Source organism: Neoarius graeffei, chromosome 7 (genome assembly GCF_027579695.1).
Source record: "Neoarius graeffei isolate fNeoGra1 chromosome 7, fNeoGra1.pri, whole genome shotgun sequence".
Taxonomy (NCBI): domain Eukaryota; kingdom Metazoa; phylum Chordata; class Actinopteri; order Siluriformes; family Ariidae; genus Neoarius; species Neoarius graeffei.
The window spans coordinates 10,135,567-10,160,966 of NC_083575.1; the positions used below are offsets into that span (position 1 = coordinate 10,135,567).

Consider the following 25,400-nt stretch of genomic DNA (forward strand, 5'->3'; position numbering starts at 1 on the left):
GGGAGGTTTTCAGTTATGAGGAAAATAATCAACGATAATCCGCATGGTGTAGTGTGGTACAGCCCATTGAGAAGTAGAGTCACTGTTACCACCATAAAGTTGATTATTTTCCAGTATTATCCATCCATCCATCTATCATCCATAACCGCTTATCCTGTGCAGGGTCACGGGCAAGCTGGAGTCTATCCCAGCTGACTATGGGCGAGAGGCAGGGTGCACCCTGGACAAGTCGCCAGGTCATCGCAGGGCTGACAAACAACCATTCACACTCACGGTCAATTTAGAGCCACCAATTAGCCTAACCTGCATGTCTTTGGACTGTGGGGGAAACCGGAGCACCCGGAGGAAACCCACGTGGACACGGGGAGAACATGCAAACTCCGCACAGAAAGGCCCTCGCCGGCCACGGGGCTCGAACCCGGACCTTCTTGCTGTGAGGCAACAGTGCTAACCACTACACCACTGTGCTGCCCTCTATTCAATAATTCAAAATTAAATATTAATTTTTATTCTTATTTATTTATTTATTTATTTATTTATTTATTCTCATCTCATCTCATTATCTCTAGCCGCTTTATCCTGTTCTACAGGGTCGCAGGCAAGCTGGAGCCTATCCCAGCTGACTACGGGCGAAAGGCGGGATACACCCTGGACAAGTCGCCAGGTCATCACAGGGCTGACACATAGACACAGACAACCATTCACACTCACATTCACACCTACGGTCAATTTAGAGTCACCAGTTAACCTAACCTGCATGTCTTTGGACTGTGGGGGAAACCGGAGCACCCGGAGGAAACCCAAGCGGACACGGGGAGAACATGCAAACTCCACACAGAAAGGCCCTCGCCGGCCACGGGGCTCGAACCCGGACCTTCTTGCTGTGAGGCGACAGCGCTAACCACTACACCACCATGCCACCCCTTATTTATTTTATTTATTTAACTATTTATATATTCTCTATGGATTTTGGATGCCACTCGAATGCTGTCTATTTCCGCAGGTAATGCCATTCAGGCATTTGGAAATGGGACCGATGTGAGCGTGTGGCAGTCGTCGCCGGCGCAGACCACCACGCCTGTGGTCACTCCACACAGAGGTCGAGGACATGAGAAATCGCCCAACTCCCTGGAACCTCACTCGCATGGCACCCACTTGAATCCCGGAGACAACTCACTCTATCAGTTCTGTGGAAACCTACAGGTCAGTCCCAGGCCCATTAGACAGGTGGGGAAGTTAGATAATAATAATAATAGTAATAATAGAGAGAAGCATCTTTTTTAAATATATTTTTGAGATTTTACAGTGATATAAAATGAATAGAGTGCTGCATGAAATTTAGAGAGTGGAAAATATCTTATTTTATTTCCAGAAAGCAACAAGGTTCCAGGAGAATAAGCTAATTTTAGCTTGACAGTGCTTTGAAGCAGGCTTTATCATGGATATTTGCTGTCCAATAATCTCCTAATGAGAAATGCTCCAATATATTCTCTGCTAAATATATGTGAGATATAATCGAAAATTTGACTTTAAGATATTTCCACTTGCGAAGACATAATTTTGAAGAGAAAGAGACACACAGGAGCCCTTTTTACACAGATATCATGTAATAATGGCTGAAAGGAGACACCTCAGTATTCTGGTGAAAGTGATTTCCCTTGAAGTGCATAAACCCGGCATGTAGCCACACCAGTGTGTGTTTTTACATTGTGAGCCGGCGTTCCACAACCAGACGCGTGACATGTGACAATCGAGTGTCGGCATCTAGGGTGACATATCGACACGTCGGAAATATGAACACCCGGCGCATACCGGTGCTGCTTTAAAAACAATGGCGGGTGAACAGACTGTTGAGGTGCTTCTGTTTGTGACCACTTCTGTTCAGTAATTCACATTTAAGGGAAGTAATAGCCTCTCTCTCTCTCTCTCTCTCTCTCTCTCTGTCATATATATAATCAGGTTTGTGTCCTTTAGCTAAGCGGCATTGCAGGGGGAAAAAAATCTGGTTGCAAATGGAGGGAGAGAGAGCATGAGCGAGAGAGAAAGAGAGCAAGAGTGAGTGAGAGAGAGACAGCAAGCGAGAGCGAGAAAGAGAGAGCATGAGAGAAAGACAGCAAGAGAGAGGGAGAGAGCAAGAGAGGAAAGAGCGAGAGAGAAAGAGCGAGAGAGAAAGAGAGCAAAAGAGAGAAAGTGAGTGAGAGTGAGAGAAAGCGCAAGAGAGAGAGAGTGCAAAAGAAAGAGAGCAAGAGAACAAGAAAGAGAGCGAGAGAGAGCAAGAGAGAGAGTGCGAGAGAGAGAGAGAAGTGGGGAGACTCATGGAAGCAATGTTTGTGGATCAGCCATAGGAAGAGAAAGTGAAGAGAAGGAGGAAATGATTTGAGGCAGAAAGGCACAAGGACCTTAGATACCGTAGACAGAGATATTTGAATTCACACTGATCTTGGAAAGAAGAACATCTCATCTCATCTCATTATCTCTAGCCGCTTTATCCTGTTCTACAGGGTCGCAGGCAAGCTGGAGCCTATCCCAGCTGACTACGGGCGAAAGGCGGGGTACACCCTGGACAAGTCGCCAGGTCATCACAGGGCTGACACATAGACACAGACAACCATTCACACTCACATTCACACCTACGCTCAATTTAGAGTCACCAGTTAACCTAACCTGCATGTCTTTGGACTGTGGGGGAAACCGGAGCACCCGGAGGAAACCCACGCGGACACGGGGAGAACATGCAAACTCCACACAGAAAGGCCCTCGCCGGCCCCGGGGCTCGAACCCGGACCTTCTTGCTGTGAGGCGACAGCGCTAACCACTACACCACCGTGCCGCCCGAAAGAAGAACGTCAAGGTGAAAAACGTCACACCCCTGTCCCACCATGCCGGCTGTCCCTTTTTCACAGATGTTGATTCCGGCTCTTATCACCACTCGTTCCAGCTCCGAGGTGGAACAAGACAGACCCCCCACCCCGGGCCACGTTTGGATGTTTTATACAGAATGCAAAGTGGAATAAAGGCATACTGTAAGATTTCCACCTCAAACAGGTTGTAGAAAAGGCGTGTGTGTGTGTGAGAGAGAGAGAGAGAGAGAGAGAGAATTGGCAAACTAAAGAAATATCTTTCAATCTTGGGATGATTTTCAAAGTAAAAATACCTGCTCACAAATCCAACAGAATAAATAAAACTAAACTAGCAGCAGTGCTCGAGCAGATCAGAACGATGCACAATTTCATATCTTAATGGTGATAAATGATGCAACATTTAAATGTACTGAGGCATTTGTTTCCATTTCTTTTATCCAAGTGTCAGGTCAAGACCTCTCTCCAGAAGATCATAAATTATAAACTGTTTTTGTAGCGTATCAGGCACCACTTTATCATCCTGGACTTCGGCTCGGTCAGTTCCACCATCACACACAGGCAGACACAGGAATCCATTCATTATACTGTCACCAAACCTCTTAGAAATCCACTGTTCCTCCAATATTCATGTTACACACAAACACACAGACAAAGAGAGGCCACACCAAACACACACAGTGCTCAAAGAAGCTGTTGCTCATCTGCATAAAACTCATTTCCCCTGAGCTCACGGCCAGATTTCACCAAGCCAACGCCAACCTGCCGCACGGAGGGTCGAAATGATATCAACACAACACAGTCAATTGTGAAAAAGATTGAATGAGTCCACACCATCTCATGGCCGACTGAAATGGTGTTGATCGCAGCACATCCACTGCATTATAGAGAATATAATCAGAGAGTCATTAATGCATTTCTCAAGATCGTTTTTTTTTTTTTTTTGGCTATGAAGTACTGAAAGGAGATACGCAGACCCATGGCCTCACTTTTTGTTTATAAATGCCTTGAGACCTCAAGAATGGCACAGGAATAGTTTTAAGTGATAGCAATAAATCTAATATAGTAATTTTTTATGATTAAAATTATTCATATAGGTAGCGGTCTGAGTGAATGACCTTGACATCTGTGACATCACCTCAGGAAGGCTATTGGTCTCATCGCCATTTCCGCTATACTAAAACAGAGCTGACTGCAACCTCGAGCTTCTATTTTGAGCTAATTTATCACCATGCCATGTAGATGTGTTGGTGGCGGGTGCAGCAACACGACAGAAGGTGGATTTACATTAGATTCATGGCCCAAGAATGTTCAAACTGCAAAGATTTGGACGTGTTTTGCGAGAAGTTCATGGGCACATTGGGCACCTACGAATTGGTCTCTCCTCTCCTCTGCACATTTTACTGAGGACTCGTATGAAACCTCTGATCTGTTGAGGAGCGTTGGCTATAAGCCCGTATTGAAAGAGGGTGCAGTACCAACAGTTAAAGGAAAAGAAAACTACAAATAAAGGAAAGTAAGTTCATTTGCACCAGTTCTCCCGGAGTATGAGCCGGGGGTTGTTGCTAAAACCTGGGACGGAACGGGACATGACATATTATTGCTCGGGCAGTGACCTCTCCGCGATTGTTGCTAAAACCAGTGATGTCCTGTCCCGGGTTTTAGTAATTGCCTGAGCCGAGCAGTAATGGCGGAGTACTCAGTATGGAGAAAATGGAGAATGAGTGGACCAGCCGTCTGATTTCTCTGCTGGATATGCTTGCCTCAGCAGCAATATCTCGCCCTTACGTGGAAGAAGCGAATGAACAGAGAACTGAACGAACAACTGAAAGTCAGATTGTTTCAAAACAATTGGCCACAAGCTCGGCCTTCAAGAAGCGAGAACACAGATGGGTAAGATGCAACTCTCATTTGGATACGAAACAACAAAAACAACACTTGTTGTTTACCTGCATTTAGATTAATACGTGTAACTTGTATTGTGTGTTTAAGTTACCGGTATAAGATTATTTAATTTGCTTCAGAATGTGATTGTCTCAGTTCATCTGATTATTTAATGAGCCTTTTACATTTTATCAGTGAAAACACATGCATGTACATGTATGTTGCATAAGTTATAACACCTATCCTGTTTTAATGAGAGTCAACCCACAATCAATGAAGTCAAATCAGTCTTAGTTGAGCAGGTCAGAAACGGTATTTCTTACTTTCACCATAAATTTTTATTTATATGACTTTGGTCTATAGCTGTCAAAGGCCGAGGCCTTAAAACCTGTTACCGCAGTGACGTCATGCACTCAGGGCTGGCTGGCTCAGCAGGGCAGCTCGAATGCCAACTTTGCAGCTGATTTTAACTCTCAAAAATAAATATATATTTTATTCCCATTTATGCAGCATACAAGAGTCAAGGATGGAGATACTATCCACTCAGAAATTAATTTAAAAATAAAGGTTCTGCATATCTCCTTTAACTCTTGCGAACTGTTGCATTTTAAAATCATGAACCATAACGCTGGGGATGACTGATAATATATTACACTTTGCTTTCAACTTGGAATGATGAATAAGTCACAGTCACTGGTATTGTAACATGTATACACTGATCAACTATAATATTAAACCACTAACAGGTGAAGTGAATAACATTTGATTATTCTATCCACATTCACTGGATATGAGCAATTGCGCACTCTGATTGGATTGACTACTCTACTACTAGGATATCAGCTCATATACTGTGAGTAGAGAAAAATAAAATGGCGGCGCGTGTTGCTGAAGCAACCAAGGACAAAATAAAAACTCTACTCAAAATAAATAAATTAATTAATTAAAAAGCAACAAAATATGGGATGAAAATATTTGATGGTAAGAACTTTTTTTCAAGAATTACCGTATTATCTCATCTCATCTCATTATCTCTAGCCGCTTTATCCTGTTCTACAGGGTCGCGGGCAAGCTGGAGCCTATCCCAGCTGACTACAGGCGAAAGGCACCCATTATTATTTTTATTTTTAGTATTAATATTATTATAAAGGGCGGCACGGTGGTGTAGTGGTTAGCGCTGTCGCCTCACAGCAAGAAGGTCCGGGTTCGAGCCCCGGGGCCGGCGAGGGCCTTTCTGTGCGGAGTTTGCATGTTCTCCCCGTGTCCGCGTGGGTTTCCTCCGGGTGCTCCGGTTTCCCCCACAGTCCAAAGACATGCAGGTTAGGTTAACTGGTGACTCTAAATTGACCGTAGGTGTGAATGTGAGTGTGAATGGTTGTCTGTGTCTATGTGTCAGCCCTGTGATGACCTGGCGACTTGTCCAGGGTGTACCCCTCCTTTCGCCCGTAGTCAGCTGGGATAGGCTCCAGCTTGCCTGCGACCCTGTAGAAGGATAAAGCAGCTAGAGATAATGAGATGAGGTGAGATATTATTATTAATATTATTATTAATATTATTCATCATAATACTATTGCATTCTTCACAAATTGCTCCTGCCATTTCACCGCTTTGTTTACATTCTAAACGGAAATTATTTAGTCGGATGTTTTGTATAAAGTTTTTATCAAATTTGCAAAAAAAGTTCTGTTTCTCAAAATCCAGTGAATGTGGATCGAATAAAACAGTTATTCCACTCAATCTTGTCACACATATCTAATAGCGAACTCCGCACTACGAGCCTCATCGGCTATCAGCTCATGTACAGCTCCATTTCATGGAATAACTGTTAATTATCTCATTACAGTGGCACCTGTCAAGGGGTGGGATATATTATGCAGCAAGAGAACAGTCAGTAATCGAAGTTGATGTGTTGGAAGCAGGAAAAATGGGCAAGCATAAGGATCTGAGCGACTTTGTCAAGGGCCAAATTGCGATGGGGAGATGACTGGGTCTGAGCATCTCCAAAATGGCAGGTCTTGTGGGGTGTTCCCGGTATACAGTGGTTAGTATCTACCAAAAGTTGTCCATGGATCCAAAGGACAACCGGTGAACCGGCGACATGGTCATGGGTGTCGAGGCTCATTGATTCGCATGGGGCACGAAGGCTAGCTCATATGGTCCTACAGAAGAGCACAAACTGCTGAAAAAGTTAACATTGACACCTTTCTGTTTAAGCCAGCATTAAGTAATCCCATAGCAACAAAAAAAAGCCATTCCAGCAATTTCACTTGATGTTTACAAGACAAAAAAATAAAATAAAATGCAGCCTGTTTACTGCAAAACTGTAAAAATTCAAAAGAAACAGCTTCAGCATATTCAGTCATGGGCTCCAGTTACACAAATCATGGCCTTGATGGAATATTTTACAGCCACAAGCTATTATCTTGTGGTCTCGCCGTATTAATTCATGGACAAGCAATTCTATTAAAACATAACCACCATGTCACCTTAGAGGCTCTGTAGTAATAATAATAATAATAATAATAATAAAAAACATCAAGTGTGTATTTTTTTTTTTTTTTAGTATTAGTATTTATTTGATGCACAATTCTCATTAGTGGATTCATTCTTTTCCACCCTACTGACTCCAGACTATGGCTTCTGTTCAAAGGAACTCTGCTGGAAGATACGCCTCCAAACCGCAATCTTTCAAGTCACGACTAAATCATAGTCTATTTGTGGACTTATTTAGGATGATCGGGCTGTGGTTAAGCCCAGTGCATTAGGCCAAGCTGCGTCTGCTCTTCTTTAAGGTCTGTAATAAACAAAAGGACACAGCAGTAGGAAGGATGTGGAAAAATGCTCTCAGACCTGATTTCCATCTGAAATTTTCCTTGAGGTCCGATTATGGTGATTTACGGTTCCTCGGTTTCCTCCAGTTTGCCTCAATTTGCTCTTCGTAACCATTTTTTTTGGTGCAGCTTTTAAGGGTGTTAATATTTATGAGAGCATCATGTTCAAATACACTTTGGAGAAATAGAAGAAGTGATACGACATGTCATAACAATCTTTCCATTCTCTCGCTCTAGGCACAGCAGCGAAAGACCAACCAGACAATAGATGCGTTCTGTGTGGTAAGTGTTACTGCCATGACATCACATGAGACATATTTGTCGCTGCAGAATGTTCAATTCTGATGGAATTGAAGATGGAAGATGCTCTACATAAACGGATTAATAATGTGCGTCATCACTGATGTGGTGATACGTTTCTGCGAGATGTTTATTTAGATTAGTTTGGAAGGAGACTCTGGTGTTAGCACTTTGTAAGCTGGACTTGCTTGAAATTCTTGAAGATGTTTCACCTCTCATTCCGAAAGGCTTCTTCAGTTCTATCTGACTAGTGGGGAGTTCCAGATATTTATCGTCTAGTGGACCAAAAGCAACCCTAAGGATTGTTGTTGGAGTCACCTGGGTCGTTGAGTCTTCCTGTAGGTCAGGGGTGTCCAAACTGATCCATAAAGGGCCATGTGGCTGCAGGTTTTCATTCCAGCCATGCAGCAGCACACCTGACTTGGCTCATTCAATCAACTGAACTGTCTTCACACAGTCAAATACTTGCAGCCACACCCACCCTCGATTAAAGGGTGGGTGTGTCAGTTGATTGAATAAGCCAAATCAGGTGTGCTGCTGCATGGCTGGAATGAAAACCTGCAGCCACATGGCCCTTTATGGATCAGTTTGGACACCCCTGCTGTAGGTCACTGGGAGCCAGCCCTATACTGTTCACACCCAGCCCCCAGTGACCTACACCTACAGGATGACTCAATGACCCATGTGACTTCAATGACTCTCCTTAGGGTTGCTTTTGGTCCACTTGAGGATAGGGTCAATGACCCATGTGACCTCAACGACTCTGCTTTGGGTTGCTTTTGGTCCACTAGAGGATAAATACCTGGAACTCCTCGCTGGTCAGACAGAGCTGAAGAAGCCTTTCGGATGAAAGGTGACACATCTTCAAGGATTTCAAGCAAGTCCAGTTGCCTTCTTTAGCACCTCTGGTTTACTATGACCTGGATGACTAAGAACCTTCACAGACACACGTTGTAAGCTAGTTCACACTCGCAAACTTCTGTAAATTAGATTTAATGCAGTAAAGCATCAAAACAGATCTAAACAACTGCCTTAAATGATTCCACAGACCAATCTGATGGCGCACATGAGGTCACGGTTCTTCAGTTCCCCGCTCACAATTTTTCCAACCTCCAATTAGTTCCCATTTAGTATTTGATGCACAAAAAATGGAAGAACTTGATTTTGCCTCAAATGACCTCTCATTAAATATGCATGTAGACATGGGGAGGAAAATTAAGCTTGGAATGAAGTAGCGGATACCACTGGTGACTCTGGACAGTAGGCAGTACGGTTAAATGCCTTTGCAAATTTGCTAACAAAGCCAACGTTTTGGCTGCTCTAGTTTCTCATTGGAACTTATAAAAAGCACTGGACAATACATGTCCGTACACAACACCACTTGTCATGATGACACACCCATTAGAGAGAGAAAAACTACTGACATGAAGTCCAGGAATGTATTCAGCACTGATGCCTTTCTGGTTTCTTGATCACAGTCTTATTAACTTCAAGAGAGTTAAAAAAAAAAAAAAAAAGAGGCTGGTGAGGGAACAAATGTTTATACCTAATTAAATGTAATTATAAAATGGATTACCATGTCTTGCAAAAGTATTCATCTCCCTTGGTGTTTGTCCTGTTTTGTCACATTACAAGCTGGAATCAGAATGGATTTTTGGGGTTTAGCACCATTTGATTTATACAACATGCCTACCACTTTAAAGGTGAAAATTGTTTTATTATGACAGAAACAATAATTAAGATGGAAAAAAAAACCCAGAAATCTGGAGTGTGCATAGGTATTCACCCCCTAAAAGTCAATACTTTGGAGAGACACCTTTTGCTGCAATTACAGCTGCAAGTCTCTTGGGGTATGTCTTTATTAGCTTAGCACATCTAGTCACTGGGATTTTTGTCCATCCCTCAAGGCAAAACCGCTCAAGTTAGATGGGTTGCATTGGTATACAGCAATCTTCAAGTTATGCCACAGATTCTCAATTGGATTGAGGTCTGGGCTTTGACTAGGCCATTCCAAGACATTTAAATGTCTCCCTTTAAACCACTCCAGTGTAGCTTTAGCAGTATGTTTAGGGTCATTGTCCTGCTGGAACGTGAACCTTCATCCCAGTCTCAAACCTCTGGCTGACTCAAACAGGTTTTCCTTCAGAACTGCCCTGTATTTAGTGCCATCCATCATTCCTTCAGTCCTGACCAGCTTTCCTGCCCCTGCAGATGAAAACATCCCCACAGCATGATGCTGCCACCACCATGCTTCACTGTAGGAATGGTGTTCTCAGGGTGTTGGGTTTGTGCCACACATGGCATTTCCCATGATGGTCAAAAAGATCAATTTTAGTCTCATTTGACCAGAGAATCTTCTTCCGTGTGTTTGGGGAGTCTGCCACATGCTGTTGGGCAAACTCCAAATGGGATTTCTTAACCAATGGCTTTTTTCTGTCCACTCTTCCATAAAGCCCCACTCTGTGGAGTGTATGGTTTAAAGTGGTCCTACGGACAGATTCTCCCATCTCCGCTGTGGATCTTTGTAGCTCCTTCAGTGTTATCTTTGGTGTCTTTGATTAATCTCTGATTAATGCCTTCCTTGCCTGGTCTGTGAGTTTTGGTGGGCAGGGCTTTCTCTTGTCAGGTTGGTAGTGGTGCCATATTCTGTCCATTTTGCTATAATGGATTTAATGGTGCTCTGTGGGATATTCAAAGTTTGGGATATTTTTTATGACCCAACCCTGATCTATACTTCTCCACAACTTTGTCTCTGACCTGTTTGGAGGCTCCTTGGTTCTCATGCTGCTTGCTTAGTAGTGTTGCAGAGTCAGGGTCCTTCCAGAACAGGTTGATTTTATACAGACATCATGTGACAGATCATGCGACACTTTGATTGTACACAGGTGGATCTCAATCAACTAATTATGTGACTTAAGTGAATTGGTTGGACCAGCTCTTATTTAGGAGTTTCATACGAAAGGGGGTGAATACTTATGCACACTCCAGATGTCTGTTTTTTCATCTTAATTATTGTTTGTGTCACAGTAAAACAACAATTTTCACCTTTAAAGTGGTAGGCATGTTGTGTAAATCAAATGGTGCTAACCCTCCAAAAATCCATTTTAATTCCACCTTGTAATGCAACAAAACAGGACAAACACCAAGAGGATGAATACTTTTGCAAGACACTGTAAATGTATCTCATTCTATAATAGAATCAAAAATGAATTGTTGCCAAATTGCTGTGGTGTAAAAGGAATAAAACATGTTGCAACATGTTGTTCTAGGAAAATAATCCACTTCAGGGCAGTAATAGTAACTCTGTGACACATCAGGCCCCAATATACCACCCTGTTATTGTTTATTTTTCTTTTACAGCGCACCTAGAAATCATTCCATAGTAGCTACTTATTAACTGAGCGTGAGGTCTTTACAGGAAAATATCAGAGCGAGGTCTTGACAGTACGTGAGGTCCATACAAAAAGACAGGTCTGATATTTTCCCATAAAGACCAAGCAAGCAAGGTTAATAAGGAGTTTATTATCTGTTTTTTTTTATTCTAAGATTAATAGATGGTCATTATAATGAGGCATGACGCTGCTTTCAGTCACGTCATATTTGTAATGTAGTTGAGTCATGACGCATGCAGAATAAATTGCTAGTGGTTTCAAAACTGAATTTCTGTTAGCGGTTAGCACTTTCTGAATACTCTTAACTGCTCAGTTCTTGAATAACTCGGTGACTCTTGTTTGTCTTTTGTGTGTCAGCCATTTTTGATTCAATTTTGATTTCCAATTCATCTATTTTTTTTGTCGTCATTTTGTTTTTTGCAACACTGAAAGCCAGCACCTTGGAAAGAAAGTCCATAATCGCTCACGGGCATTACAGGAGAATACTGCCTGCCAAGGAACCAATCAGAGTGCACAATTTTACTTGAAGTAGCTTGCACCATATAATAATTCATATTATGCATATTTATGCACACTTGGAATGATGAGCTGATCTGTATCTGGAGTTCTACTATCAGAAATAAATCATGAGAGAAGCTGATAACCAAAAGATGCTCACTGTTTTGTGATGACGGAGTGGAAAGTTCCACCTGATCTTTGACCTTGCCCTCAAGCGAACTTCCTGCTTGTGGACTTTTTCGAGTGCAAAATGCTGAACTGGAAGCGTCACTTATCTTTTCCCTTTTAAAGTTCAGTAAATGTCATTGTACATAATAAAAGCAGCATTACACGCCAGAGTGACATTTAGTGCTATAGCTGCATATCCAAACAACCCCCCCACTCATCCACACACACGCACGCACACTTTTTTCAGCTTCTAGGTTTCATTACGGCATTATTCATCTTTATCTGTGTAATATATATCAAATACAAAGTGGAATTTTTATCTCGCTCCTTAACTAAAAACGCATCAGCATCAGTCACTTTGTAGTATTTTGGCGCTCTAGTGCAGTGCAAGTCTGATTTAACAGCGTTGTGATAATGTGGAAATGGGTTTTGTGGGAGAAAAGAAGCTCTGTAACTGAAAGAAGTTGAACAGCAGAGCAGGCCAGGCTTTCTGACTATTTATATTCAGATAATTCAAAATCTCAGACAGATTTAGTTTTGATTTTTTTTGTTGTTGTTGTTGTTTTTACAAATGTTTAAAAAAACAATAGTAGCGTTAATCACTAATAAGTATGGACATAACATGGTGTGCTGTCATAGGAAAATAATCAACAATGGGGTTGTGTGATTAAGCAAAATTATGGTTGCAACCTCATCTCATCTCATTATCTGTAGCCGCTTTATCCTGTTCTACAGGGTCGCAGGCAAGCTGGAGCCTATCCCAGCTGACTACGGGCGAAAGGCGGGGTACACCCTGGACAAGTCGCCAGGTCATCACAGGGCTGACACATAGACACAGACAACCATTCACACTCACATTCACACCTACGGTCAATTTAGAGTCACCAGTTAACCTAACCTGCATGTCTTTGGACTGTGGGGGAAACCGGAGCACCCGGAGGAAACCCACGCGGACACGGGGAGAACATGCAAACTCCACACAGAAAGGCCCTCGCCGGCCACGGGGCTCGAACCCGGACCTTCTTGCTGTGAGGCGACAGCGCTAATCACTACACCACCGTGCCGCCATGGTTGCAGCCATAAAGTTTATTATTTTCCCATAACTGCATATTCAAAAGTGCTTTATTCCTCTTACACACAGCACTTTGCCAACATTGCATTCTTTTCTTTTACTTAAAGATGCTTTTTATTCATTTATAGATACATTCAATGTTGGGAAATGTCTGTGAAACAGGTTAGTTCCTGTTATCCTTTATATTATAGCAGCTATATAAATGCTCCCCATCCTCTCATTTTTTCCTCTCTTGAAGTTAATAAGGGAAAAAAAAATCCAGGTTGTCAAATTACTGAGAAACCAGAGAGCATCATCTCCTCTGCCCTTGACTCTGATGGCAGAAAACAAGCTGACAAGGAAGACTTATAAAATAAAGTTATGAAATAAATTATCAAAAAGAAATCCAAGACTAAAACAAACAAAACAATACCTACGTAGTAGTAGACGACTCATCTCCTATCATAGACGCGTAGACTAGGTGATTCCTGTAGTAGACTCGTAGACTCATAGAAGATTAGCTGATTCCTATCATCGATGAGTAGACTCCTACAGTAGATGAGTAGACAAACAGTAGACTAACTGATGCAGATTGTAGCAAATAAACTCCTATAGTAGACTATTAGGCTCGCTGATTCCTATAATGGACTCATAGACTCCTACAGTGGACTAATATAGTTGACTAGTTGACTCATAATAGACTCGTAGACACACAGTAGACTAACTGATGCCGATTGTAGCAAGTAGACACATAGCAGACTCCTATAGGAGACTATTAGGCTCACTGATTACTATAATAGACTAGTTGATTCTGAAAATAGTCCAGTAGACTCCTACAGTGGACTAGTAAACTCCTATAATAGACTTGTAGACATACAGTAGACTTAACTGACGGTGATAGTAGCAATTAGACACATAGTAGACTCCTATAATTGACTAGTAGGCTTGCTGATTCCTATAATAGACTAGTTGATTCCAAAAGTAGACTAGTAGACTCTTGTAGTTGACTCATAGACTCCTATAGTAGACTATTAGGCCAGCTGATTCCTATAATGGACTCCTAGGCTCCTACAGTCGACTCCTATACTAGACTAGTTGACTCATAGACTTCTATAGTAGACTCGTAGACACACAGTAGACTAACTGATGCCGATAGTAGCAAGTAGACACATAGTAGACTCCTATAGTAGACTATTAGGCTTGCTGATTCCTATAATAGACTAGTTGATTCTGAAAGTAGTCTAGTAGACTCCTATAATGGACTAGTAGACTCCCACAGTAGACTTGTAGACACAGTAGACTAACTGATGCTGATAGCAGCAAGTGGACACTTAGTAGAAACCTATAGTAGACTACTAGGCTAGCTGATTCCTATAATAGACTAGTTGATTCTGAAAGTAGACTAGTAGACTCCTATAATGGACTAGTAGACTCCTACAGTAGACTCATAGACTCCTACAGTGGACTCATCTAGCTGACTCATAAACTTCTACAGTGAACGAGTAGACTACTACAGTAGACTCATAAACTTCTACAGTGAACTAGTGGACTCCTACGGTGGACTCGTAGACTCCTACAGTAGACTCCTATAGTAGACTGGTTAACTCATGGACTCCATATAGACTTGTAGACTCCTATAGGAGACTCATAGACACACAGTAGACTAACTGATGCCGATAGTAGCAAGTAGGCACATAGTAGACTCCTATAGCAGACTATTAGGCTCGCTGATTCCTATGATAGACTAGTTGATTCCGAAAGTAGACTCCTATAGTAGACTAGTAGGCGAGCTGAATCCTATAATAGACAAGTTGATTCTGAAAGTAGACTAGTAGACTCCTACAGTGGACTAGTAGACTCCTATAATGGACTAGTAGACTCCCACAGTAGACTTCTATAGTGGACTCGTAGGCTTGCTGATTCCTATAATAGACTAGTTGATACCGAAAGTAGACTAATAGACTCCTACAGTAGACTCGTAAACTTCTACAGTGGACTCCTATAGTAGACTAGTTGACTCATAGACTCTTAATAGACTACTAGACTCATTGTAGACTAGCTGATTCCTATGGTAGACTCCTATAGTAGACTCGTAGACACACAGTAGACTAACTGATGCTGATAGTAGCAAGTAGACACATAGCAGACTCCTATAGTAGACTAGTAGGCGAGCTGATTCCTATAATAGACTAGTTGATTCTGAAAGTGGACTAATAGACTCCTATAATGGACTAGTAGACTCCCACAGTAGACTAGTAGACTTCTATAGTGGACTCGTAGGCTTGCTGATTCCTATAATACACTAGTTGATTCCGAAATTAGACTAATAGACTCCTATAGTAGACTCGTAAACTTCTACAGTGGACTAGTAGACTCCTACAGTGGACTCCTATAGTAGACTAGTTGACTCATAGACTCATAATAGACTACTAGACTCATTGTAGACTAGCTGATTCCCATAGGAGACTCCTATAGTAGACTCGTAGACACACAGTCTGATAGTAGCAAGTAGACACATAGCAGACTCCTATAGTAGACTAGTAGGCGAGCTGATTCCTATAATAGACTAGTTGATTCTGAAAGTAGACTAAGAGACTCCTTTAGCAGACTCGTAGACTCCTATAGCAGACTATTAGGCTTGCTGATTCCTATAATAGACTAGTTGATTCCGAAAGTAGACTCATAGACTCCTACAGTAGACTAACTGACTCGGGGACGGACTGGGACCAAAAAACGGCCCTGGACTTTCCCCCCAAATAGGTCCACTATACTATAGTATAGTGCTATAGTAAAGTGCTATAGTGGTATATTGTCTGTCATAACAAAACCCACACAGATGAACTATTTATGATTGCTTATTCAAGAACTCAAGAACACCTAATATTCAAGAACGACTAAACATCACTTGCATCTCCTAAACAAAAATGAACATAGACATTGTCTTTTATACTGCTATTTTACAGTCACTTCTATGCTTGCATTTTAAAGAGAAAAAAAAAAATCTGTATCAATGATATTTGTAACTGACTTTGCCAACAATAATTACAACAATAAATAGTGTGTGATTCTCCTCACAGTATGTAAACCATTTACGGTTAGTACCATCTCTACAGCTGAACAATCTTTGTAGAGACAGGTTTTTGGGCTTTTGCTGGGGGTGGTAACTGAAAAACTGCTCCAGGCTGTAACTGTCTGAACTGGGGCGGCTGAAATATTGGGGCACTGATCCCTCATTCTGGCACTTTCCTGGACTCTCCCTGCCATCTTTTGAGCTGCCACTATCTTCAACCCGAATAAATAAACAATTGAAAAGATGAAGTTGGATGCTAATGCTATTGTTGATTATATCTAAACTATGCAATGGCATCTACGAAAACCCTTCACACTGTGCACTGACATTATGCTTGATTAACATTTGTTTAATAGTATTATTTGGAATGACAGCCTTTAAACCTGTACTTATACCTCAAAATTCTCATCTCATCTCATCTCATTATCTCTAGCCGCTTTATCCCGTTCTACAGGGTCGCAGGCAAGCTGGAGCCTATCCCAGCTGACTACGGGCGAAAGGCGGGGTACACCCTGGACAAGTCGCCAGGTCATCACAGGGCTGACACATAGACACAGACAACCATTCACACTCACATTCACACCTACGCTCAATTTAGAGTCACCAGTTAACCTAACCTGCATGTCTTTGGACTGTGGGGGAAACCGGAGCACCCGGAGGAAACCCACGCGGACACGGGGAGAACATGCAAACTCCGCACAGAAAGGCCCTCGCCGGCCCCGGGGCTCGAACCCAGGACCTTCTTGCTGTGAGGCGACAGCGCTAACCACTACACCACCGTGCCGCCCCCCTCAAAATTATATTTTTAAAAACCAGCCAAAACTTTGGATAAGCATAGCATTTGATACCTAGGCTACAGACAAGAAGAATAAAACGGATTTGGAGTTTTTTTTCCTAAATCCCAATTACATTTTTAGCCTTTTAGGTCTATTCTGTGTAAGAATTAGCCTGCTTGACACATTTTATAGTTTTAATATTATGCTGATTTTTTGGTAGGTAAGCCTGACAAACAGATCTAAAATTAGGCTATTAACAAATTGCACAATGCAATGCTGCTGTGATTAGTTATGATACCATTCAACCAATCATCCTTCAAACAACATTTGTAGCCTATTCCACAGACATTCCACCACGCACCACGAAAGAGAAGACAAAGATAAATAGTGCCAAAATGGAAAACACTCCTCCCCCTCAAACTTTTGGTTAATGATAGGCTCGAGCTTTGGTTCTCTTGAACGTAAAGAGCCTAATCTGCATGAATTATGCAGAGGCGAACATATGAAATCGCGGCCATTTGTGCTTGTCTATCTATTTATAATTGGCTTGCTTGGTAGTTACGTGTTTGTTTTGACAGCAATAAACCACATATTTCTCATCACACCGCAAAGCCAGTCAATAGGAGATTGGCCTACGATGAGAGGGGTCTATGAGTGGCCTTTATGTAACCTGTTTTATGCTATGGTTTTATGTCTTTGTCACTTACCGGTACCTCCTCCTCTGGTGAAATTCCCTCAGCTGCCTGCCCCTCATCATGACTATCATCATCAGCATGTGGTTGGTCAGGTTGGACGTCCACCACGGGCGATTGCTCTAAGACAACGAGGGAGGCTCAGCCTCCTCTAAAAATGCCCTTATAACTTTAATGTGTGCGTGAGTTTTTCCCCCTCGTGACAGCGCGATGCAGTGCAGCCTCAGTGGACTTCAGTGGCATTTGGTAGCTCTGCGCTTTTCAATATCAAAATGCAAGACGATTATTGGACAAATACTGCGAAAACGCCCGCCCACGGAGTCTCACGGACTCCCAGCCTCAGTGGACTTCAATGGCATTTGGGAGCTATGCGCTTTTCAATATCAAAATGCAAGACGGTTATTGGACAAATACTGCGAAAATGCCCGCCTACGGACTCCCAGCCTCACATGGGAGGGACATGGCAGTTTCCGCGAGGAGACTGGTGATTGGTGAAAGCGGCCGGATATTTTCTTTGATTGACAGCTCGTTTCAACTATAGACAGGCAGCGGTGAATTTCAGTTCAGTCCCATGCGGATTCGCGAGTGCTGTGGTGTATTGTAAGAGATCGGCTTACATTTCGATTTCATTCATTACATACGGTTTCTACCAGCTTTTTTAGTTTGTATATATTTTCATTGTAAATATAGTGTTGTCAAGTTTGCTATCTTAGTTCCAGAAATTTCGTTTATTTGAGTGACTGAACTTGAACTTGAGGGGGCTAGTCAGCTAGCAAGAAAGCTGCGCACGGATGCCAAGCATTGCTGATTTAATTTTGGCGAAGCCATTTGCCAGTCTTCCTTTCGAGGAAAAAATTAAAATTAAAGAGCAGGGTAGACCAACGCCTCAAATTGACTTGGTGAAAAAGGTAGGGAATAATACTCGTTCCTTTCAGCTCTCCTGCTACGAGAAAGTGAATTGGCTAACAGCAAGTGACCCACATCAACAACAGTAAATAGGCTACTTTAGTAATATGTCATGGATGGACCAAAAATATAGAATCTATTTAAAATGTTTATGCTGAGTATATTATATTGGAATATATATTTTTCTGGATATGAATTAAACACAGCTACAATTTGGAAAACATTTTTAAACAAAAACCCAGCCGAGAACATTTCACACTACAGACCTGGATTAAAAGTGAAGGGTTATCAAAATTGTCAAGAAAACATTTCTCAGTCAAAATAAGTAAAATATAGCGAAAGTGTCATTGAATGAAATGTGTGGCACCCAGCTCTACTGCTGAGGTTCCTGACAAAGAGCTGCTTTCAATAATGATCAATTTTTAAACAACATGCCACAATTTTAAAATATAAAATGTTAAAATATACCCCCCCCCCCAACACCACCATCATGTATATTGGACAGTAGGCTAATGGGCCAAAAGAACCTGTTATTTCACAGTTTGTGACCCTGCCAACAATCAGCCAGATCAGAGGCAAGAGTATGGGCAAAATTGATGTGTTTTCTTTTAAAATCTGGAAATATCGTAACCGACCAGCCTCCCCTGTTTGAAAGACTACCAGCCGCCACTGACGTCCACCTGGTTCTCAGTCTCGCTCGGTGATAACGTGACACGAACGTTACTGCTGCTGCTTGCAGTTGCACTGCTGCCAAAAAGCTCTGTGAGCTTTCTATAGTTTGAAGCATCTTCTTCAAGTGACTTCACTTTCTTTTGTTTTAACTTTTCCCATCCACCTTTCTCCTTACGTTTTCTGCTTGCCATCTTTCTGTTGACAGACACTAACATTACTCTTCTTTGTTGGCTTTTAGGCCTATGGAATAATGATTGACGGATAAATTATCGTCTTAGCGCCACCTGTTAGTTGATAGACTGAAAATTTTGGTTATTGAACAGGGCCGACGGCCATAGACCGGACAGCCGTTCTGGACTTTTCCAGAACGCACAGATTGCCAGTCCGCCCCTGATGTAACGTGAACAGCCCTTTTAACAAGATCTTATGTAATGTTTTTAAACAGTTATTTAATTTGATTAACTTTCATTCTCAATTTCATCTCATCTCATTATCTCTAGCTGCTTTATCCTTCTACAGGGTCGCAGGCAAGCTGGAGCCTATCCCAGCTGACTACGGGCGAAAGGCGGGGTACACCCTGGACAAGTCGCCAGGTCATCACAGGGCTGACACATAGACACAGACAACCATTCACACTCACATTCACACCTACGCTCAATTTAGAGTCACCAGTTAACCTAACCTGCATGTCTTTGGACTGTGGGGGAAACCGGAGCACCCGGAGGAAACCCACGCGGACACGGGGAGAACATGCAAACTCCACACAGAAAGGCCCTCGCCGGCCCCGGGGCTCGAACCCAGGACCTTCTTGCTGTGAGGCGACAGCGCTAACCACTACACCACCGTGCCGCCCCTCATTCTCAATTTAGTATATAAAATACCAACTGAGAACTTCCACAGCTGTGGATTTAAAATGGGTTTAAAACAACAAAAAAAAATCAATTGTTTAAAGAAAAAAAAACCTCAATTAGATTTATCATATCTTTTAAGTGTAATTTAACAAAAAAAGTTTTAATTTAGTTAATTATTTAAAAAAAAAACTTTCAATTTTAAAGTTTATCTGAGAAGAGACTGACATCCTTTCACAATTGAGGGTTTAAAATGAAGTGTAAAGAAACAAAGAAGCACATTTTTACATTGTTCAGGAGTCGAGAGCTTACTGTGTGATCTGGCTTGTTTGATGAGCGCAGAAACACAATCAACTTTTCTTTCCTAATCTCAGTCATGTCTTTCTCAGGACCCTCAGATCGACAAATCCAGCTCCTCCAACTCCATCACAGGGAACTCGGCATCTCCGTCAGGCTTTAACGCTCCACTGCTCCTGCTGCTCAGCTCTTTGCACTGCTCCCTGGAACTCCTGACACCCAACCTGCCACTGCTGTTGTAGCCACCTGGCCAAGGCAACACATGGACGCTCGTAATTTGTATTAAAAAATATCTCCGATATATGTTCCAGGTCTCCCTGTTGTAATCACCTTCTCTCGCTGTCTACTCTCTGTATTTTTACAAGCTTTGGTTTATGCGAAAGTGATTTTGGTGTAAGTTGAGATTTCTCTCTGTTCCCTGTTGGGATTTTTTTTTTTTTTTGTACCTGGAGTTGAACAGCGAAAAAGCATGTGTAAGAGTTGTTCTTGCGAATTTTTCGAGATGACTCACAATCTGGTCTCGAGGGCGAGAAATCATTTGAGGTCAAGATGATTGGCAGCAGCAACGGCAGTGGCAGCTTTCTTAAGTGTTTGAAGAATCTCATCGGTGTTTTTGCATATGTTGTGTGCGGTGAAAATGACATGCATTGATTTCTAACTAGCACACAAACTTGAGGCTTACTGGGAGGTTTTGAGCTTTTTTCACACTATTGGCATCAACACACATTGTGTCATGGGGTAAATTTTGGAGGCACACACAAAATCCAAGGAAGATTCGGTTGCTGAGGTTTCTGTTGTGCATGATTATTCTGATAAAGTGATCGCTTTCCTAGCTTTAACCTGATTATTTTGGAGCTGTTCGTATGTGTACAGGATATATTTTGAGATCTTACATTGGGTCAGGAAGAAGTGTGAGCGCATAGAGTCTGAAAGAGTGTGTTTCAGTGCCTGGGTCAGTTTGGCAGTGCCAGTTCAACTGCGTTGATCAGAGTGCCTCCAAGTCTATTAACAGTCACCAGTGTTGTATATGATTTCCTCAAACTCCTATATTCTCTCTTTTGAAACTTCACTGTAATTGTAGCTGTCAGCAGTCCAAACTCATCTGTCTTCACAGTGCACATTTATACTGCCTTTACAGTGGAGACTTTACAATGCTTGGACCCCTTGCGTCCAAATGAAATACTGTCTTGTATATTATATAGTTTTTTTTTGTGGGCGTGTGTGTGTTGTATTCCTGAGCATTGCAGAAGAAGGCTGCGTTATGGCTGTTTGATCGTGCTCTAAATCAATCCAAAGGTTTGACTTTAAATTTAGTTCCCTCTGAAATGAACCAGAAACGCAATCCACGCTCACAAAGCATGTCCAGATTGAACAGCTGTTGCACACTTGAAGCACTGATGACATGATGTTTGGCTTTTTTTTTAATGAAAATAACCAGAAACACATTAAAGCATTGCTCTCTTTATTTACAGGGCATCCAGATGTTACTGAGATACTTATTTACTTAAAATAGACTGAGAAAATATGAATTTTGATTTGATATTGCTACGTCTTGTTTAGAGAAACACACACAAACACAAATAGACTCCACCTATAATGACTGCTGCCCCAAAGTGTACTATGGAGATTGAATTAAACACGACGCTATTGTTTAATGGTTTAAAAAGAAAGGGAAAAGTACAGAAGAGGGAAAAAAAAAATCCCCTTTTATTTTTGTATTTTTTGCATTGCGAGTTTTCTTTCTGAAGAAACTCTTGCCCATGCTCGCAGCTATAAGTGATCTGGGTTATAAATGTTGCGGTAAAGCTTTTACAGACGGTATTAGCCGGTGTAGATGGGCATTTTAGGGGCGGATGCATTGCCCTGCTGTGCAGAAAGGCCTACACTGAGTGTACAAAACACAATATACATCTGGATATTACACTGCGTTTTCACACACTTTCACTTCCATTACGACCATCTGCTCATCTGCACAATTCATTTCTCTTTCAACAGTGAGCCACTTTTACTGAACATCTTTGGGGTGGTGGATCATTCCAGATACACAGTAATGGGCTTAATAAGCTCCCAGCATTAGTAGCCGTTATTATTTTTTTTCTGCCTCAATATTTTCGACTCATTTCAATTCCATTACTGAAGAATGTAAATAACAAGAAGTATTAAGAAGTGTGAAAATAGCCAGAACTGTGACTTATCCTACAAAAATCTTTCAGATATATCCTATACATTGAAAACACACATATATGGGCAAATCCAGAATTATTGGTACCCTCTTTTTTTTTTGGGGGGGGGGGGGGGGGAGTAATTTTTAATCAATGAGGGATGTTACAGTAAGTTTGGACATATTCAAATGCGATATAGTTTTATTTCAAAATATATTTGTTCATATTTAATAACAGCTATTTAGTTTGTAGTTACAAATGACGAAGGGCAAATGCAACATTTTGTGAGAATTGTTTAATGATTAGTTCATAGTTATATGTATACACACATACTTTGAAGGGATTTTTTTTTAATGTTTCATTTTACACCAATACTCCACGTCATCACTTTTACACAGTGCCACAACTCATGTCTGTTTTGAACTTGAATCAGAGCTTTAACGTACAGTGGCATGCAAAAGTTTGGGCACCCTTGCTGAAAATGTCTGTTACCGTGAATAGTTAAATGAGCAGAAGATGAACTGATCACCAAAAGGCATAAGGGTAAAGATGACACATTTCTTTAATATTTTCCGTGAGATTACATTTTTATTTCCATCATTTACAGGTGTAAAATACCAAAAAATGAAAAAGACCTGAAGCAAAAGTTTGGGCACCTGACATGGTCAGTACTTAGTAACACCCTCTTTGGCAAGTATCACAGCTTGTAAACACTTTTTGTAGCCAGCTAATAATCTTTCAGTTCTTACCTGGGGGATTTTAGCACATTTGTCCTTGCAAAAGACTTCCAGTTCTACAAGTTTATTGGGCTGTCTTGCATGCACTGCTCTCTTGAGATCTATCCACAGATTTTCAATGATGTTTAGGTCAGGGGACTGTGAGGGCCAGGGCAAAACCTTCAGCTTGAGGGATTTCATTGTAGATTTTGAGGTGTGTTTTGGATCATTGTCTTATTGTAGGACCCATCCTCTTTTTAACTTCAACTTTTTTACAGATGGTATGATGTTTTCTTCCAGAGTTTGCTGGTATTTATTTGAATCCTTGCTTCCCTCGACCAATGAAATGTGCCCTGTGCCACTGGCTGCAACACAACCCCAAAGCATGATCGATCCACACCCATGCTTCAGAGTTGGAGAGATGTTCTTTTCCTGGAATTTGGCACCCTTTTTTCTCCAAACATACCTTTGCACATTGTGGCCAAAAACTTCTATTTTGATTTCATCAGTCCACAGGACTTGTTTCCAAAATGCATCAGGCTTGCTTAGATGTTCATTTGCAAACTTCAGACACTGAATTTTGTGGCTCGGACACAGGACAGGTTTTTTTCTAATGACTCTCTCAAGAAGGTCATATTTGTTCAGGTGTCGCTGCATAGTAGAACAGTGCACCACCACTCCAGGGTCTGCTAAACATTTCTGAAGGTCTTTTGCAGTCAAACAGGGGGTTTTATTTGCCTTTCTAGCAATCCAACAAGCAGTTCTTTCAGAAAGTTTTCTTCATCTTCCAGACCTCACCTTGATCTCCACTGTTTCTGTTAACTGCCATTTCTTAAGAACATTATGATCTGAGGAAACGGCTACCTGAAAACACTTTGCTACATTCTTGTAGCCTTCTCCTGCTTTGTGAGCATCAATTATTTTATTATTCAGAATGCAAGGGAGTTGCTTAGAGGAGCCCATGGCTGTTGATTTTAGGGACAAGTTTGAGGAGTCAGAGAATTTATACAGCTTTGAAATCTGCATCATCTGACCTTTCCTAATGAAGAATTTGAACAAGCCACAGCTCAATAAGCTAATTAAGGTCTGGAACCTTGGTAAAAGTTACCTGAGAACTCAAATGTATTGGGGTGCCCAAACTTTCGCCTGGTGTTCCTTTTCTTTTTTCGTTCTCCAATTGTACAAAGCAAAAATAATACGCAAATATTGCATAAAACCCTGAAAAGAAATGCCTTGTCTTTATGCCTTTGGGTGATCAGTTCATCTTCTGCTCACTTAACTATTCACAGTAACAGACATTTTCAGCAAGGGTGCCCAAACTTTTGCATGCCACTGTATACTTCTCTGTCCACTTGTCTTTAATTGTCCTGTTTTCATTGTCCCCCTTTTTTGCGAACAAGCTGTCACGTCATGAATCAGACCAGATAGAAAATCAGATTAAAGCCAGAACGAATCTATGAAAGGTGATGAACTCTGTCGCATTTCTTCATGAGCTGCCTTCAGCTAAATATTTGACATAACTGCATGTGACTGACTGCAACAAGCCACACCAGAGGATCTGTTACAGAAACCTTTTCGAAGATTCATGTATACAGTATATATATTTTTAATAATAATAAAAAATCAAGTCACTGAACTACGGACAGTTTTTTTCAGTTCTGTTAGAGTATTTTCATTCTTTTTAAGAATGATTTTTTTTTTCTATCAGAAAGGCAAATAATTTCTACAATTGTTTATTTTATACAAGGACATTTTTTGATGTATATTCTCTTGATAAGTGCGAATAATTCTGGACTTGACAGTAGCTAGTTTGCATCCTCATGTATAATAGTTGAAAGTTTCTCGTACAAAAGGCAAGAAAACAGGATCATTCTTCATTCTCGTTCTTTAACAAGTTTTTTTTTCCACATTCTTGCTCTTGAGAAACAACCTGTTTGCCTTTCTTTCTTTATCCTGATTAAATAGAGATTCAAAAACAGATAGTCATAGTGTTATCCAGTTCATCAGTTTCAGGAAATAAGCACACTTTTCCAGTGTTCTGCACACTCAGTGTATGCTGCAAAACCTGATTCTGCTTCGTGTAACTTTGGGTCAGAACATGGGAAAGCAAAAAAGAAAAAAAAAGTTTCCTTACACACCCACATTCTACTGGTTGATAATGAACGACTTGTTCTTGTTTATAAATAAATAAAAAAAAAATGTTTCCCCAGCTATATGACATTTCTTCCAGGCTTGTGAAAATGTACAAATAAATATTATATGAAAAAAAATATTAAAAT

The 25,400-nt window shown here is 41.3% G+C and overlaps 1 protein-coding gene across 2 annotated transcripts in view; it reads left to right on the forward strand.

The window, feature by feature from the left end:
- The window catches only part of gfra1a (gdnf family receptor alpha 1a), a 270,564-nt gene extending 248,085 nt beyond the window's left edge, over window positions 1–22,479 (forward strand). For both annotated transcript variants that reach the window (XM_060925260.1, XM_060925261.1), the window contains 3 exons: window positions 1,004–1,203; window positions 7,811–7,855; window positions 20,336–22,479. In XM_060925260.1, the coding sequence (XP_060781243.1) occupies window positions 1,004–1,203; window positions 7,811–7,855; window positions 20,336–20,485 (395 nt within the window). In that variant the 3' untranslated portion in view covers window positions 20,486–22,479. The remainder of the gene's footprint in view (window positions 1–1,003; window positions 1,204–7,810; window positions 7,856–20,335) is intronic.
- The last annotated feature ends 2,921 nt before the right edge of the window (window positions 22,480–25,400 follow it).